The 16,990-nt window shown below is 48.3% G+C and overlaps 1 protein-coding gene across 2 annotated transcripts; it reads left to right on the forward strand.

The window, feature by feature from the left end:
• The first annotated feature begins 3,216 nt into the window (after nt 1–3,216).
• Nucleotides 3,217–14,992, forward strand: MCAT (malonyl-CoA-acyl carrier protein transacylase). 2 transcript variants are annotated; one of them, XM_053582983.1, is made up of 4 exons: nt 3,228–3,767; nt 5,891–5,978; nt 10,445–10,662; nt 14,200–14,992. In XM_053582983.1, the coding sequence occupies exons 1-4, from the start codon at nt 3,348–3,350 to the stop codon at nt 14,641–14,643; spliced, it is 1,170 nt and encodes a 389-aa protein (XP_053438958.1). In that variant the 5' UTR covers nt 3,228–3,347; the 3' UTR covers nt 14,644–14,992. The 2 variants fall into 2 exon arrangements, with proteins under 2 accessions (XP_053438959.1, XP_053438958.1); XM_053582984.1 differs by lacking the exon at nt 10,445–10,662 and having other exon boundaries at nt 3,217–3,767; nt 14,200–14,498.
• The last annotated feature ends 1,998 nt before the right edge of the window (nt 14,993–16,990 follow it).

Here is a 16,990-nt window from a genome sequence, read left to right on the forward strand (position 1 = left end):
CTAAAGATTTGCTTCTCAAAGACACCTTCAAATAGTCCTCTGGTTTCAGTCTTCTTTCATCTTTAGTCCTAGAAGCAGGTGCTGCTATCAGCTCTTAAGTTTTTTTTATTTTTGAAACACAGTCTCACTTTGTCACCCTCAGTAGAGTACTGTGGCATCATAGCTCCCAGCCACCTCTAACTCTTGGGCTCAAGCAATTCTCTCGCCTCAGCCTCCCAAGGAGCTGGGACTACAGGCGCCCACCACAACGCCCAGCTAATTTTAGAGAGGAGGTCTGGAACCTGTGAGCTCAGAGCAATCCACCCACCTCGGCCTCCCAGAGTGCTAGGATGACAGGCATGAGCCACTGCTCCCCTGGCCCAGCTCTTAAGTTTTATTAAAAACTACTCAAGTGAAGCTGTGGGAGTGGAGAAGGAACAAAGGAACTTATAACTGTTGTTATCTCATTCTTAAGCCTTTGAACATTCTGTTGTAAAGGGTTGTTGGTTCTCAGCTTTGCCCACTGCTGGGAGGGATTCAGCTGAGATCAACTAAGTCAGGCGGCATCAATCTACGCTTTCCACATTCCAGGCTCTGGGGCTGCAGTCCCCTTTCCTGTTCTTCCTGTTCTTGCGGATTTGTGTCTTTAAAATATCCCTTTGCTGTGGATTTTGGGCTTCCAGAGACAGTGTGTGCTCTATGCATGTCTTAGCCTGAAAATCTCCTCCTTATCTTTTATGACCATAGCACTGAATGGAACTTTGTTGAACTAATCCTCTCTTGTTGGACATACAGCTTCTCTCTGCTATTTCCTTATCAAAAGCAGGGCTGCCATAGATGTCTTGAGACTTAGATCTTTGCTTAGTTGATTCTTCATGAGCTCAAGCAGTCCACCTGCCTTGGCCTCCTGGAGTGCTAGGATTACAGGCGTGAGCCACTGCACCCAGCCAGTTTTTCAGTTTTTAATGGAAACAGGGTCTCATCCTTGCTCAGGCTGGTCTCAAACTCCTGAGCTCAGGTGATCCACCAGCCTTGGCCTCCCGGAGTGCTAGGATTACAGCTATAAGCCACTATGCCGGCTTTATTTGATTTTTTTTTTGTAGAACAGTGAAGTAGATTAGCTGATGTGGCTTGCTATGGACTGAATTTTGTGTCCTTCCAAAGTTCATGTGCTGAAGCCTAATCCCCAGTGCATGGTATTTAGAGGCAGGGCCTTTGGGAGGTTATTATATCATCACTTCATCTCATGGAGCCTCCTGAATAGGATTAATATCCTTATTACAAAAAAAAAAAAAAAAGGAAGAGACATGGGCTTTCTCTCACTCTTTACCCTCTACCACATGCAGATACAATAAGAAGCCAGCCATTTGGAAACCAGGAAGTAGGCTGTCACCAGACACTAGATCTGCAGGTGCCTTGAACTTAGGACTTCCCAGCCTTCAAAACTATGAGAAATAAAATTCTGGTGTTTAAGCCCCTGGTCTATGGTATTCTGTTATAGCAACCCAAACAAACTAAGACTACCTAGATCTTCTCAGTATGATGTGTGGAGTATGTGTGTGTGTGTGTGTCCTGGCTCCTTAGATGTGGCTGGAAAGAAATGAGAAAAAGCCTGGGCATGGTGGCTCATACCTGTAATCCTAGCTCTCTGGAGTCTGAGGTGGGAGGATACCTTACGCTCAGGAGTTCTAGACCAGCCTGAACAAGAACAAGACGCTGGCTCTACTAAAAATAGAAAAAACTAGCTAGGTGTTGTGGAGGCCACAAGAGGTCCTGGACTACACTGCAGGTGCCTGTAGTCCCAGCTACTTGTGAGGCTAAAACAGGAGGATCATATGAATCCAGGAGTTTGAGGTTGCTGTGACGTAGGCTGACTCCACAGCACTCTAACCTGGGGGAACAGAGGAAGAGACTCTTGTTTCAAAAAATAAATAAATAAATAAATAAATAAATAAATAAGGCCTGCAAGGTGGTTTAGGACTGTAATCCTAGCACTGTGGGAGGCCCAAGGCAAGTAGATTGCTTGAGCTCAGGAGTTCCAGACCAGCCTGAGCAAGAGTGAGAACTGTCTCTAGTGAAAATAGAAAAGTTACCCAGACCTTGTGGTAGGCCCCTGAAGTCCCAGCTATTCAAAAAGATACCTGTTTTGTTTTTTTTTTTTTTGTTTCCTTTGCAGTTTTTGGCCGGGGCTGGGTTTGAACCCACCACCTCTGGCATATGGAGCTGGCACCCTACCCCTGTGAGCCACAGAAAAGATAACCTGCACAACACTTGCCTAGCAATGGCTGATAAGCTCACACCAACTCCTGCAACAAATCCCTGTAAAGTTTGATCTTTGTAACGTTTAGTTTCAAAACAGCTTCAGTGGACTTCTCTTTATCATTAAAAGATTCCCCTTCGGAGAGAAAGAAGGAGGGAGGGGAGTGGGGGAAAGGAAGAGCAGAGAGAGGGAAGGAGAGAGAGAGGTTAGGGTCTTGGTGTGTACCACACCTTTTGGGGGCAAGACACGATTCTAAGAGGGACTTTACCTAACAAATGCAATCAGTGTAACCTGGTTTCTTTTACCCTCAATGAATCCCCAATTAAAAAAAAAAAAAAGATCGCCCTTCCCTACCCCACCCCCCACTCACTTAGCTACCCCTGCCTGCCCCACTTGCATTCAGATTGCTATCCTTCTGCTATTCCCAAATGAAGTCATTTTTTTCTGGATAGCCTGTCTCTCTGAGTTTCTTTTAGGTTGACACTAGATAACCCCAATTTCCAATTCCTGTTCTGTTCCTAACTACCTGTCACCCAATCTGTGACCTCCATCTACTCACCTCTAAGTTGAGGATATCACCTACCCATAACAGCCTTACATGAGGAATTACATAAGCTAATATCTGAAAGATATCCAGGGTTTGTTCAATGGCATAAAGATTTGTTGAATGCCTCTTGTAACAGACTCCGTGCCTGATTTGTAGGAAACATTATAAAACACAGCTGTTATCTTGCTTCATGCTGGGAAAATCATATATGAAGGAGAATTTGAAAATCTCAAGTACTCTTCATGAGCTAGGTAGAACGAGTAAATATTACATTGCGTTGCGTTATTACATAAGTATCTGTCGAGGGCTCGCTGTGCAGGGGTGTTCAGGTCCACTCTTGGCCGTGGAGGTTTAAGTAAGCGCTTGGTTCACTCTAGGACCCCAGCACACAGCCACGAAGCGACTGGAAGCCAGGCGGAACCAGTAACTACGGAACCTTTCTTTCTGCTCCCGGGTGCCCCGGGCGGCCCGACAGGAAATGCGCCAGGGACCACGCAGCGCAGCGCCGCCGCAGTCGGGCCTCGGTCGCCGCAGTAACGCGCGCGGCGCCGGTGTTGCACCATGAGCGCGCCGACTGCCAGGGCGGCGTGGGCCTGGAGTTGGTATTCTGGCTGCCGCCGCGGCACCTCAAGCTTTCCGGTGTTCCCACCGGGCGCCGAGAGGGTGGCAGAGCTGCTGCGAGGAGCTACAGTGGCGGAGGAGGAGCCCGTGCCGGCGACGACGCGGCGAATGCCGGGCCAGTGTTCGGTGCTGCTCTTCCCGGGCCAGGGCAGCCAAGTGGTGGGCATGGGTCGCGGTCTGCTCGCCTACCCGCGCGTCCGAGAGCTCTACGCCGCCGCCCACCGCGTGCTGGGCTACGACCTGCTGGAACTGAGCCTGCATGGGCCGCAGGAGGCCCTGGACCGCACCGCGTACTGCCAGCCCGCTGTCTTCGTGGCTTCGCTGGCCGCGGTCGAGAAACTCCATCACCTGCAGCCAGCGGTGAGGCCCGGAGCCCCCTAGTAGGTCGGGTTAGGTGGGTTCTGCCCAAGCTCTAGCGACCAGGCCGGGGCCTTCCCTGAGGCTGTCGCCTACCAGGCCAGTGGGCTCCCATGTCTGACTCATTCAACAGATTCTTACTGAGATCCTATAATATGCCAGGCACTGTTCTAGGCGCCCTGTTATAAGACATGGACCCCTGCATCTTAGAGGAGACAGTTTAAAGACAGTAACTTTACTAATTATGTAAATTACATAGTGTGTTAAAGAAGATAAACATTACAGAAAGAAATCTAGGACAGGTTAAGGAGATGGGGAGTGAAGGGCTGGGTTGCTATTTTAAGTGATCCACAATCATCTGTTTAACTATTAGAATTTTTTTTTTTTTTTTTTTTTTTTTTGCGGTTTTTGGCCAGGGCTGGGTTTGAACCTGTCACCTCTGGCATATGGGGCCAGCGCCCTACTCCTTTGAGCCACAGGCGCAGCCCAACTATTAGATGATTTTAAAAGGATTAAACTTCATCCTTAAATGAAAGATCATTAAGAAGATGGTATATGAAAATGTCCCTTCACTTGAAGGTGGTGAATTGATATTAATATTTAATAATATCGGGTGGTGCCTGTGGCTCAGTGAGTAGGACTCCAACCCTATATACCGAGGGTGGCAGGTTCAAACCCGGCCCTGGCCAAACAGCAACAAAAAATAGCCGGGCATTGTGGTGGGCGCCTGTAGTCCCAGCTACTCGGGAGTCTGAGGCAAGAGAATCACCTAAACCCAAGAGCTGGAGGTTGCTGTGAGCTGTGACGTTATGGCACTCTACTGAGGGTGACAAAGTCAGACTCTGTCTCCAAAAAAATATTTATTTATTTATTTAATAATATTAAGACAGGCTCTGCGCCTGTGGCTCACACAGCTAAGGTGCCAGCCACTTACACCTGAGCTGGCCAGTTTGAATCCATCCCTGACCCGCCAAACAACAATGATGGCTGCAACCAAAAAATAGCCAGGCATTGTGGCAGGGACCTGTAATCCCAGCTACTTGAGAGGCGGAGGCAGGAGAATCGCTTGAGCCCAGGAGTTGGAGGTTGCTGTGAGCTGTGACGCTACAGCACTCTACCCAGGGTGACAGCTTGAGGCTCTGTCTCAAAAAAAAAAAAAAAAAAAAAACCAAGAAGAATAATAACATCAAGACAGTGGCTTGGTGCCTGTAGCTCAAGCGGCTAAGGCACCAGCCACATACAACAGAGTTGGTGGGTTCAAATCCACCCCAGGCCTGCCAAACAACAATGACAACTACAACCAAAAAATAGCTGGGCATTGTGGCGGGCACCTATAGTCCCAGCTACTTGGGAGGCAGAGACAGGAGAATCGCTTGAGGCCAGGAGTTGGAGGTTGCTGTGAGCTGCTACCCAGCTCCAAATGCTACAGCACTCTACCCAGGGCGTCAGCTTGAGGCTCTGTCTCCAAAAAAAAAAAATCAAGACAATAAACATTAAGCTAACACTTGAGATCCTTTACCCCATTTCACCTCCATAGCCATCTATCTGTGAAGTTATTTTATGGAAGAGGAAAGGAGAATTGGAGATATTAAAGGAATTAGTTAAGTAGTTCTACTGAGTCATGATAATAACACTCATTTCACCGCTTACCCTGGGCCATGTCTGCTCTAAGCACTTTATAGATGTTATCTTCATGTAATTCAGCAGCCCTTTGAGATAGACCCTGAGGCAAGAGACCCTGCTCCTCTCTCCTTTCACACATGAGGTAATAGCAAGCTGAGCTATTAGGGAACTCCGCTAAGAAATCTAGTCTTTGTGACTCCAAAGTCACACCCTTCTGCACTTACCTTCTACACACCATATGGACTGAGATATCACTGCAGGGCCAAGGCAAGAGAAGGTAGAGCCCTGAGTTGGAGTCAGCATGACCATGGCGTTGCCTGGGCTTTAACTCACCAGAGAAGTTCCTCCTTAATAAAGGGGCTGTACTCAGTGACTGTCAAGGCCACATCTATGTGTCCTTGTGCAGTTGGAGCACCAGGCCAATGGGACCTGGCTCACTGAAGTGCGTCAGAACTGAACTCCTCCAGAGAATTTGGCCTCATGTTCTGCATCTGTTACCGCAGGTTATTGAGAACTGTGTTGCTGCTGCTGGATTCAGTGTGGGAGAGTTTGCAGCCCTAGTTTTTGCGGGAGCCATGGACTTTTCTGAAGGTACACAGGAAGGAGTTTGGTTTTATGTAGGGTGTGGTCTCACCGGGGTCATTCAGGGGTAAAGAACACTGCCAAAAATGATACTGGAGACTAGGAGTGTTGGCTCACACCTGTAGTTCCAGCACGTGGGAAGGCTGAGGCAGGAAGATTGCTTGAGACCAGCCTAGGCAACATAGCAAGACCCTATCTCTAAAATAACCAGACACAGTGGTGCACACCTACAGTCCCAGCTAAGGGGAGACTAAGACAGTTTGAGTCCAGGAGTTCAAGGTGTAGTAAGGTATGATCATGCCACTGTACTCCAATCTAGGCCACAGAGTAAGACCGTATCTCTTAAAAAAAGTTTTTTAAATGATAGTGGACAGGGCTGGCGTTGGATCTTGAGGACCGTATTTTACCATGATTTCTTTGTAAATCTAAAGATCCGTTCGGGGTGTCCCATATCTATCTATCTATCTCTAGCTCTTCCTCTCTCAAGAGGGTCCTAGGCTGGGTCCTAGGCTGGAATACAGTGCTATCAGCTCGTTGCAATCTCAAACTCCTGGGCTCAAGCAATCCTCCTGCCTCAACTTACCAAGTTGTTGGGAGGGACTAAAGGCATGTACCGCCATGCCCAGCTAACTTCTACATTTTTTGGAGAGACAGGGTCTTGCTGTGTTCCCATGCTAGTCTCAGACTCCTGGGTTCAGAGATTCTCCCACCTTGCCCTCTTAAAGTGCTGGGACTATAGGCATGAACCACGGCATCCTTCTCTTTATAATGTCATAAACTCTGCTTGCCTAACTGCCTTTCTCACTGCCTGTGCTGTCACCCCCCCCAGTGCCGCCATACAAGGAGAATGCTCAATAGATACTCAATGAATGAAAAGGAGTAAATTAATATTTGATCTTGAGATGTATCACTTTTACTTGAGATTTTTGCTTATAGTTAAAACAGTTCAACTTTTGCTTGTACTTAAGATACAGGCAAGGGAGTTGAATAGATACTTCTTCAAAGAAGATAACAGTATGCACATGGCAGGATGGTCATCGTCACAATAATCGGGGGAGGGGCAAATCAACACCACCATGAAATAGCACTTCATACCCACTAGGATGGCTTTTATTTAAAAAAAAAAAAAAAAAAGAGGGCAAAGAGGCTCATAACTATAATCCTAGAACTCTGGGAGGCCAAGGTGGGTAGATTGCCTGAGCTCAGGAGTTCAAGACCAGCCTGAGCACGAGCGAGACCCCATCTCTACAAAAAATAGAAAAACTAACCGGGTGTTGTGGGCACCTGTAGTCCCAGCTACTTGGGAGGCTGAGACAAGATCACTTGATACTGGCGGTGCCTGTGGCTCAGTCGGTAGGGCACCGGCCCCATGTACCGAGGGTGGCGGGTTCAAACCCAGCCCCGGCTGAACTGCAACCAAAAAATAGCCGGGTGTTGTGGCAGGCGCCTGTAGTCCCAGCTACTTGGGAGGCTGAGGCAAGAGAATCGCTTAAGCCCAGGAGTTGGAGGTTGCTGTGAGCTGTGTGATGCCATGGCACTCTACCGAGGGCCATAAAGTGAGACTCTGTCTCTACAAAAAAAAAAAAAAAAAAAAAAAAAGATCACTTGATACCACAGCACTCTACCAAGAGTGAAAAAGTGAAAATCCGTCTCCAAAAAATTAAGTACCAATGAGTATATGGAAAAATAGAAATCCTCATACATTGCTGGTGAGAATGCAAAACAGTAAAGCCACTATGGAAAACAGTTTGGCCATTTCCTCACAACCACATGACCCAACAATTCTACTCATAGGTATATACCTAGGAAATTAAAACATGTCCACCCAGGGCAGTGCCTGTGGCTCAGTGAGTAGGGCGCCAGCCCCATATACTGAGGGTGGTGGGTTCAAAACCGGCCCCCGGCCAAACTGCAACAAAAAAATAGCCAGGCATTGTGGTAGGCACCTGTAGTCCCAGCTACTCGGGAGGCTGAGGCAAGAGAATTGCCTAAGCTCTTGGGCAATTGCTGTGAGCTGTGACGCTACAGCACTCTACTGAGGGCAACAAAGTGAGACTCCCAAAAAAAAATAAATAATAAAAAAGCATGTCCACCCAGAAAAACTTGTACTTAATATATATGTCAGCTTTAACAATAGCCAGAAGGTAGAAATATCCCAAATGTTCATTATCTGATAAGTGGACCAACAAATTGTGGAACATCCATACAGTGGAATATTTTTCAAATTGTAAAAAGGAATAAAATACTGATACATGCTATCATGTATGAACACGGATGAACCTTAAAAATGTTAGCCAAGTAGAAGGCAGACAGTAAAGGTCACACGTATGATTCCTTTTATGTGAAATGTCCGGAATACGTGAGTCCAATCCATAGAAACAACAGATTAGAGGTCACCAGGGGTGGGAGGAGGAAAATGGGGAGTGATTACTTAGTGGGTGTTTTTATGGGGTGATGAAAAGGTTTTGAAACTAGAGAGAGCTAGAGGCGCCTGTAGCTCAGTGGTTCGGGCGCCGGCCACATGCACTGGGGCTGGTGTGTTCGAACCTGGCCTGGGCCTACTAAACAAAAATCAATAGCCAGGCATTGTGGCGGGCACCTGCAGTCCCCAGCTAATAGGGAGGCTGAAGCAAGAGAATTGCTTGAACCCAAGAGTTTGGGGTTGCTGTGAGCTATGACGCTACAGGACTCTACAGAGGGCAACAAAGTGAGACTGTCTCAATGAAAAAAAGACATTAGAACTGGAGCAAATACCACTGAATTACACACTTTACAATGGTTGGGTTATATGTGAATTTCACTTCAGTTTTTTTTTTTTATTTTTTTTTATTGTTAAATCATAGCTGTGTACATTAGTGCAATCAAGGGGTACAATGTGTCACTTTAGTTTTTTTTGGTTTTTTTTTTTGCAGTTTTTGGCCGGAGCTGGGTTTGAACCCACCACCTCTGGCATATGGGGCTTGCACCCCTAGTCCTTTGAGCCACAGGCGCCCCGTCACTTCAGCTTTATTTTAAGCATTGTAGCACCAATGACTTAACGGGAAAAGTTGCGTAATTCCACATCCTAATGACACTACTGTATTATGTGTCATTTTATCATTACGTGTACTTGAAGAATGACAGCATATTTACAATTTGGTGTTCAATTTGTCACTTGACATTCTGCATAGTTACTGCTTTGGCGCATGCATGGAGGACTTCCACATGCCCTCTCCACTTCTCTGACTTCCTGGCACAAGTGCTTACTGTATGTGTTCCACCTTCTTAGTAAGGGGACTGAAAGTTCAGTAAATACATATAAGTGCTGAGTGAATGAAAATGTCTTAATGAGGCTGGGCGCCTGTAGCTCCTGTGGCTAGGGTGCCAGCCCCTACAACCAAAAAAAAAAAAAAAATAGCCGGGCGTTGTGGCGGGCGCCTGTAGTCCCAGCTACTTGAGAGGCTGAGGCAAGAGAATCGCTTAAGCCCAAGAGTTGGAAGTTGCTGTGAGCTGTGACGCACAGCATTCTACCCAGGGCAACAGCTTGAGACTCTGTCTCAAAAAAAAAAAAGAAAATGTCTTAATGAGGAAGGGTGCAAGATTTACTCTTCAGACCCCCTTCTGTTGTCCTTCAAACCCTGAGTGAGTCCCTTAATCTCCTTGGTCTGGTCCTCTCCCCTCTCTGTCCAAGGAGCGGGCCCAGACCAGGACATTACAGCCCACTCTTAATGTCGTAGTCTTTGGACCTGCCTGGGCACAACCCAGTCCTCACCATGCACTTGAGCCCCGCTGATTTGGAGCTACATGTGTCAGCTCATCGGCCTTGGCTGCGCCAGGTTCTCCAGCTCTAAGCAGAGACAGTAATACAATATTTAATTTGCAATAATTGTGTTACTGAAATTCATGTACTTGTAGTTTTGTAAAGCAGCCCATGTTAATGATTACTAGTTTTCACAACAACCCAAGCAGATTGGGTATTGTTATCCTTATTTTACTAAAAATTTGAACCAGAAGGAGGTTGTGACTTGCCCAAGGCGTGAACCTCCAACTCTCTTCCTCCTTACCCTTCACCAGGGTTTCTCCACAGTGGCACTATTAACGTTTTGGACCAGACTATTCTGTTTGGGGTCGCAGTCCTGTGCATTGCGGAAATGTTAAGCTTTACTCACTAGATGTGAGTTATACTCTTTGTCTACCCTAGCTGTGACAACCAGAAAATTTCTCCAGACTCTGCTCTACGGCAGAATCAGTCCCAGTTGAGAGCCACTGTCCTACACCCAACCAGCTTTAAGGCAGGAAATTCCTTGCTTTTTGGCAATGGCAGTAACAACTTTGTGATAGAGTCGGAACGCTGGCCCCATGGGCTGTAGCCCACACCACTCTCAGTGTCTGTAGCAGAGTGGAGCTCGTGCTTTTTTTTTTCTTTTTTTTCAGGTCTGGCCTGCCTGCCTTCCTTCTGAGTCCTGATTTTGCCAAATGCTCTTCTCTCTGGTTAGGTCTGTATGCAGTGAAAATCCGAGCTGAGGCCATGCAGGAAGCTTCAGAAGCTGTCCCCAGTGGAATGTTATCAGTCCTCGGCCAGTCCCAGTCCAAGTTCAACTCTGCCTGTCTGGAAGCCCGGGAACACTGCAAGTCTTTGGGCATAGAGAACCCAGTGTGTGAAGTGTCCAACTACCTCTTTCCTGATTGCAGAGTGATTTCAGGACACCTAGAGGTTGGTGTTGATGGGAACTGCCTTGATAGACACCAGTCCAGTACAGAGGGCTGGACTACCCTGCATCTGTGAGGTCTGGCAGTGGGGCAGTCTTAGAAGTATTTGGGGTGGGGGAATGTGTGGTAAACCTAGTGCTGCAGAGGGAGGCAGAGCCCGGGACACTGCCCTGCTCTCCAGTGTGTACTAGGGAGACAAATCACCCAGCCTGTGTTTAACTTAAAGGGGCAGGTATCTCCAAGGGCCTACTGATAACACATTCTAGGCCTCTAAAGAACCCCTGATCTAGTTTACTTAGAGAAAGGGGAGCTGCTTTCTGTTGGAATGCTGTTCCCTGCCTTGATGTTTTTCTGGTGTCTGCTTTTGCAACGGCGTTAATTTCCTTTCTGCTGTCCTCCTTTCCATTTGCTGCTTCTCCAGACATTTAACCAAGCAGCTCTAAAGCAACTAGTATGGGTGGCGCCTGTAGCTCAAGCGGCTAAGGTGCCAGCCACATACACCAGAGCTGGCAGGTTCAAATCCGGCCTGGGCCTGCCAAACAATGACAATTAGAACCAAAAAGTAGCCGGGCATTATGGCTGGTGCCTATAGTCCCAGCTACTCAGGAGGCTGAGGCAAGAGAATTGCTTAAGCCCAGGAGTTTGAGGTTGCTGTGAGCTGTGACGCTATCGTACTCTATCCAGGAGGACAGCATGAGACTGTCTCAAAAAAAAAAAAAATTAATTAAATATAACAACAAGCTTGAGGATACACAGGCGGACTTCCAGGAGTCGGAGGCAGCAGTGAGCTATGATCATGCTGCTGCACTCCAGCCTGGGTGACAAAGTGAGATCCTGTCTCTAAAAAAGCAACAAAAGGGGCAGCTCCCGTAGCACAGTGGTTACGGTGCCGACCACATGCACTGAGGGTGGTGGGTTTGAAACCGGCCCAGGCCAGCTAAACATCAGTGACAACTGCACCAAAAAAATAGCCAGGTGTTATGGCAGGCGCCTGTGATCCCAGCTATTTGGGAGGCTGAGGCAAAAGAATCACTTAAGCCCAAAGAATTTGAGGTTGCTGTGAACTGTGACGCGATAGCACTCTACTGAGGGCCACATAGTAAGACTCTGTCTCAGAAAAAAAGGTTCTTTTTCCTTTCTTTGAATACTTGATAAAAATATAGTTTTTAATTAGCATTTGTGTGCAAAAAAAAAAAAATCCGTTTTAAAGATCTTTGCAGGCTGGGTGCCCTTAGTTCAGTGGTTAGGGTGCCAGCCACGTGCTCAGGGGCTACTAGGTTCAAACCTGACCTGGGCCTGCTAAACAAAAAAAAATAGCTAGGCGATGGGGCGGTGCCTGTGGCTCAAAGGAGTAGGGCGCCGGCCCCGTATAACAGAGGTTGTGGGTTCAAACCCAGCCCCCGCCAAAAAGTACAAAAAAAAAAGCTGGGCGTTGTAGTGGGAACCTGTAGTCCCAGCTACTAGGGAGGCTGAGGCAAGAGAATCACTTAAGCCCAAGAGTTTGAGGTTGCTGTGAGCCGTGACACCATGGCACTCTATTGAGGGTGACAAAGTGAGACTCTGTCTCAATTAAAAAAAAAAATAGTAACGGGCGGCACCTGTGGCTCAAGGAGTAGGGCGCCGGTCCCATATGCCGGAGGTGGCGGGTTCAAACCCAGCCCCGGCCAAAAAAAAAAAAGAAAAAAAAATAGTAACTATATAAATATATTTATCTTTATACACATTTATGTATAAATAAATTACAGGTTCCCCCAAAAAAAAAAAATAACTAAATAAAAAAATAAAGATCTTTGCAAATTTTGTGATTTGCAGCCTATGTAGTTGGAAGTGTTCAGACCTATTGGCTGGTCCCTGAGACCCTTTCTGAGTTAAGGTGCCCTATAGGAGAGGCTTTGGGCTTAAGGGAAAGAGGGCTCTTTTCTTCTCTAAAGAATCCCCAGATGAGTATCCCAAACCCTGTGTTATGAAATGGGGTTTGGATTTTCCTTCTGAATTTTCATCTTGAAGATTATGGACTCAAGAAAATAGGCGTTGGGTGTGGTGGCTCACGCCTATAATCCTAGCACTCTGGGAGGCTGAGGCAGGTGGATAGCTTGAGCTCACGGGTTCAAGACCAGCCTGAACAAAAAAAAGCAAGACCCCAGTAAAAATAGAAAAACTGAGCCAGGCGGTGCCTGTGGCTCAGTGGGTAGGGCGCCAGCCCATATACCGAGGGTGGCGGGTTTGAACCCATCCCCAGCCAAATTGCAACAAAAAAATAGCCAGGCATTGTGGTGGGCGCCTATAGTCCCAGCTACTCGGGAGGCTGAGGCAAGAGAATCGCCTAAGCCCAGGAGTTGGAGGTTGCTGTAAGCTGTGACACCATGGTACTCTACCAAGGGCAATAAAGTGAGACTCTGTCTCTAAATAGAAAAACTGAGGCAAGAGGATCACTTGACCCCAAGAGTTAGAGGTTGCTGTCAGCTATGACCCCATGGCATTCTACCCAGGGTGACAGCTTGAGACTCTGTCTCCAAAAAAAAAAAAAAAAAAGAAGAAGAAAATAGACATTAAAAATTATGAGACGAGGGGCAGTGCCTGTGGCTCAAAGGGGTAGGGCGCTGGCCCCATATGCCAGAGGTGGCGGGTTCAAACCCAGCCCTGGCCAAGAACTGCAAAATAAATAAACAAATAATAATTTGGGCGGCGCCTGTGGCTCAGTGAGTAGGGCGCCGGTCCCATATGCCAGAGGTGGCGGGTTCAAACCCAGCCCCAGCCAAAAACCACAAAAAAAAAAAAAAAAAATTATGAGATGATAACAATTCTCATTAAAAACTACACTTAAGGCAGCACCTGTGGTCAAGTGGGTAGGGCGCCGGCCCCATATGCCAGAGGTGGCAGGTTCAAACCCAGCCCTGGCCAAAAAAAAAATAATAATAATAAAATAAAATAAAATAAACTACACTTAATTAGACAATGCTTTTTCCTTTATCAGGCGTACACCTTAAGGGATTTGCTCTTCCCAGTAACCTTGTGAAGTAGATGGAATTGTGTTTATTTTAGGATGAGAAAGGAGAGATTCCAACATGTTAAGTAGTTTGCCAGGTAATAAATGACAGTGCCAGGCTGGGGGTGCAAACCAGTGTTTGCATGTTTAACAGCTTTGAGTCTCTTTCAACCATGCTGTGGTCACCTTACTAGTTGGGGCATCTGAATGGTCACATCTCTAAAGGAAGACTTCTGGGACACTGGCTGTATGGTTAATTTTAACTGGAACTAAAAAAGTGAGTTAAGGTCATGGCAGAAGGTTCATGAGATGAGATATGCACAGATAAGCATGTTGTATGCGGGGGGCTGCCAGGCACAGTGGCTCAGCCTGCAGTGCCAGCTGCCAGGGAGGCTGGAGCAGGAGGATTGCTTGAGACCAGGAGTTCAAGACCAGGCTGGGCAATGGAGCAAGACCCTGTCTCTAAAAAATCAGTCATATACACAAGACTGTGAGGTTGCTGATGCTGACTTTTGCCATAAGATTTGTTCAGCTTGAACCTCCTTTCTTTTCCAGGCTCTGCAGTTTCTCCAGAAGAATTCCTCTAAGTTTCATTTCAGACGCACCAAGATGTTGCCTGTTAGTGGGGGGTTCCACACCCGCCTCATGGAGCCAGCCTTGGAGCCCCTGGCGCAAGTTTTAAAGACAATCACCATTAAGGAACCTCTGATTTCCGTCCACTCAAACATTAATGGGAATAGATACATGCACCCCAAGCACATCCAGAAGCTGCTGGCCCAGCAGGTAGTCTCCCCAGTAAAGTGGGAGCAGACGATGCACACCATATATGAGCGGAAGAAAGGCACTGCCTTCCCCCAGACTTTTGAAGTAGGCCCAGGGCAGCAGCTGGGGACCATCCTGAAGAGCTGTAACCTGCAGGCCTGGAAGTCGTATAGTCACGTGGACGTGCTGCAGGCCACCAAGGACCCAGACCTGGACCCCGAGGAGTATCCCCGATGACCACCCGGGGGCTCAAAGAGGATGATTGACCCTCATCTGTCTTCCCGAGTGGAAACTGTGGGTTACTCCTGCTTTGCCCATTTTTTCGCCCCCTCGTTCGTTAGCCGGGAGGCCAAGTCCCACATTCCTTTACACGCCCTGGAAATACATAGCACCTGCTGGTGCCAGAGCAAGCAGCCTCTGCCCTGGAGAAGGGTCCCATGGAGAACCGCCCACAAGAAACCCACTGGGTGGGACGAGGAGGAGGCCCTCAGAGCTCATCCTCTGCTGTACCCCAGGAGCCAGGCACAGATGTATCTGAGAAAATTTTAAGCTCTTTGAATTAATATTAAATATGAGAAATTCTAAACTGTTAGGGTGGTGTTTTCATTGGGCAATAGGGGGAAAACAGTGGGAATGAAATCTCTGAGTTTATATTAGAATGTTACTGTTGCGTAGACATGTCAAATCCTAGACAGGGCTTCTCTTTTCTTTCTTTTTTTGGCGGGGGCTGGGTTGAACCCGCCACCTCCAGCATATGGGGCCGACACCTTACTCCTTTGAGCCACAGGTGCCGCCCAGGGCTTCTCTTTTCTAACGAAAGCTCAGGCTGAAGTGCAGTGGCCTAATCATAGCTCACTGCAGCCTCCAACTCCTGGACTCAAGTGATCTTCCTGTCTCAGCCTCCCAAGTAACTGGGACTACAGGCAGTTACCACCACGCCTAGAAACAGGGTCTTGCTTCTCCAGAACTCAAATGATCCCCCTGCTAGGCCTCCCACAATGCTAGGATTACAGGTGTCAGCCACCATGTCCAGCCTGGTTTCTCATTATTCTGTTTTTCAGCAGGGCCCTCTTGGCCTTTGGGCAGGACTGTTACTCCTTATACGAGACTGTCCCACTCTGTGGACAGATGTCCTAACTCTGGCCACTGCACGCCAGTAGTGCTTCCTGGCATTTTGACCCCAAACACCCCACACATTTCCTCATGACCCTGGCTGACAACTCAGTGGATTGATCAGGTGCAACCTTCGAGAGGACCAGGGCCCAGAACCCACAGCACGGCCAGACTGTGTAGCTGGAGGGGCACAGGAACCAGACCTGCATCTCACCTCCTGAGGCCCAGCCCAGTGGGGAGCCTGAGGTGGAAACCTCACCCTACCCACTCACCTGGGTTCAGTTGGGGTTGTGAGGACACTCCTTCCTCGTCACCTTGTTACTGAGAATCTCCCAGTACCCAGCTATGTGGTGTCATTGAGGATGGGTTCGTCTTCCAGTCCCAATGTCAGTCATGTGCCCTCCGGTCTCAGCAGCAGGCCCCAAGAGCAGGCTTGTGTCCCCCCACCTCTTTCCACCAAGAGGGGCAAACCCTGGAGCCATTGTCTAGGAATGGGACCAATGCCAGAAACCCCTTCCCCTGTGTGAGCCTCATGTCCACACTGCCCAGTGGAAGCCGGGCGGGGGGTTGCTTAGGGGATCCCAGTGTGCCCAGGCCCTGACTTAGCCTCTGACCTCCTTGTCCCAATTTCCTGCTAGTGGTGGGCTACCTGGAGCTGATGAGTGACATGCACCCAGATGGCCAGCTGAGACTGTGGGAGGCAGCTGAGACTGTGCTGCCACATGGGGGCGCCATAGCCTCAGAAGTCTCAAGGCCATAGGGTTGCGTGGACAGGGCAGAAACCCCATGGGTGAGGCTGGCCTGGGGCAGCCTGCTTGCCACCTCCTTCTTGGCAGGTGGAAAACACCTCCTGTCTGCCCTGCACCTCCTCCCTCGGGGCAGTTTCTAACACCCGATTGTGGGGAACAGGCTGTGAGGTGGCAGCGTCCCCCACAGCCTGGGAAGCTCAGAGAGCAACTCCCAACCACTTCTCCTTTAAAAACATTCTTTTCACCTGCCAGAAGTCATTAGCCCCTGTGTACTTTCCCTATTATCAGCAAGTACACAGCTTTTCCTCCTTAAAGTTAATCCTTACCCCAGGTGTTAAGATTTACCTTGTTCAAGATACTTTATAAATAAAGCTGCTTCCACAGTTTGGGCCGGCTGGCTGCAGGCAGTCGTCAGCCCTCTCCATCCTGTCCTACCTTTGTCTCTTGTGTGTTTTATGTCTCTTGCGTGTCTTTTTTTCTAATTTCCCACCATTTCCACTCAGGTTATCTCCCCTCCTCGCACTGGTTCTCAAGACCTGATACCCCAGCCCACCCAGAGAGAAGGCCAAGGGGAGAAGTGGAGGCCTTTCAGGAGAGGAAGGCTGGACCCTGCAGCAGACACAGGTGTCGGAGCTGGGGTTCCACCTGCCTCGGACCCAGGGCTTTTTGCTCCAGCACCTTCTCCACAGCAGACTCCTCCTTCACTGCCCCACTTCCCAGCA

Source organism: Nycticebus coucang, chromosome 3 (genome assembly GCF_027406575.1).
Source record: "Nycticebus coucang isolate mNycCou1 chromosome 3, mNycCou1.pri, whole genome shotgun sequence".
Classification (NCBI taxonomy): domain Eukaryota; kingdom Metazoa; phylum Chordata; class Mammalia; order Primates; family Lorisidae; genus Nycticebus; species Nycticebus coucang.

What these genes read in the sequence shown, in the direction of transcription:
- MCAT (XM_053582983.1), top strand. Translation starts at nt 3,348, where the DNA reads ATGAGCGCGCCGACTGCCAGGGCGGCGTGGGCCTGGAGTTGGTATTCT. An exon ending in AGCCATGGACTTTTCTGAAG is followed by an intron (nt 5,979 to 10,444) that starts GTACACAGGAAG and finishes CTCTCTGGTTAG; the next exon opens with GTCTGTATGCAGTGAAAATC. An exon ending in TGATTTCAGGACACCTAGAG is followed by an intron (nt 10,663 to 14,199) that starts GTTGGTGTTGAT and finishes TTTCTTTTCCAG; the next exon opens with GCTCTGCAGTTTCTCCAGAA.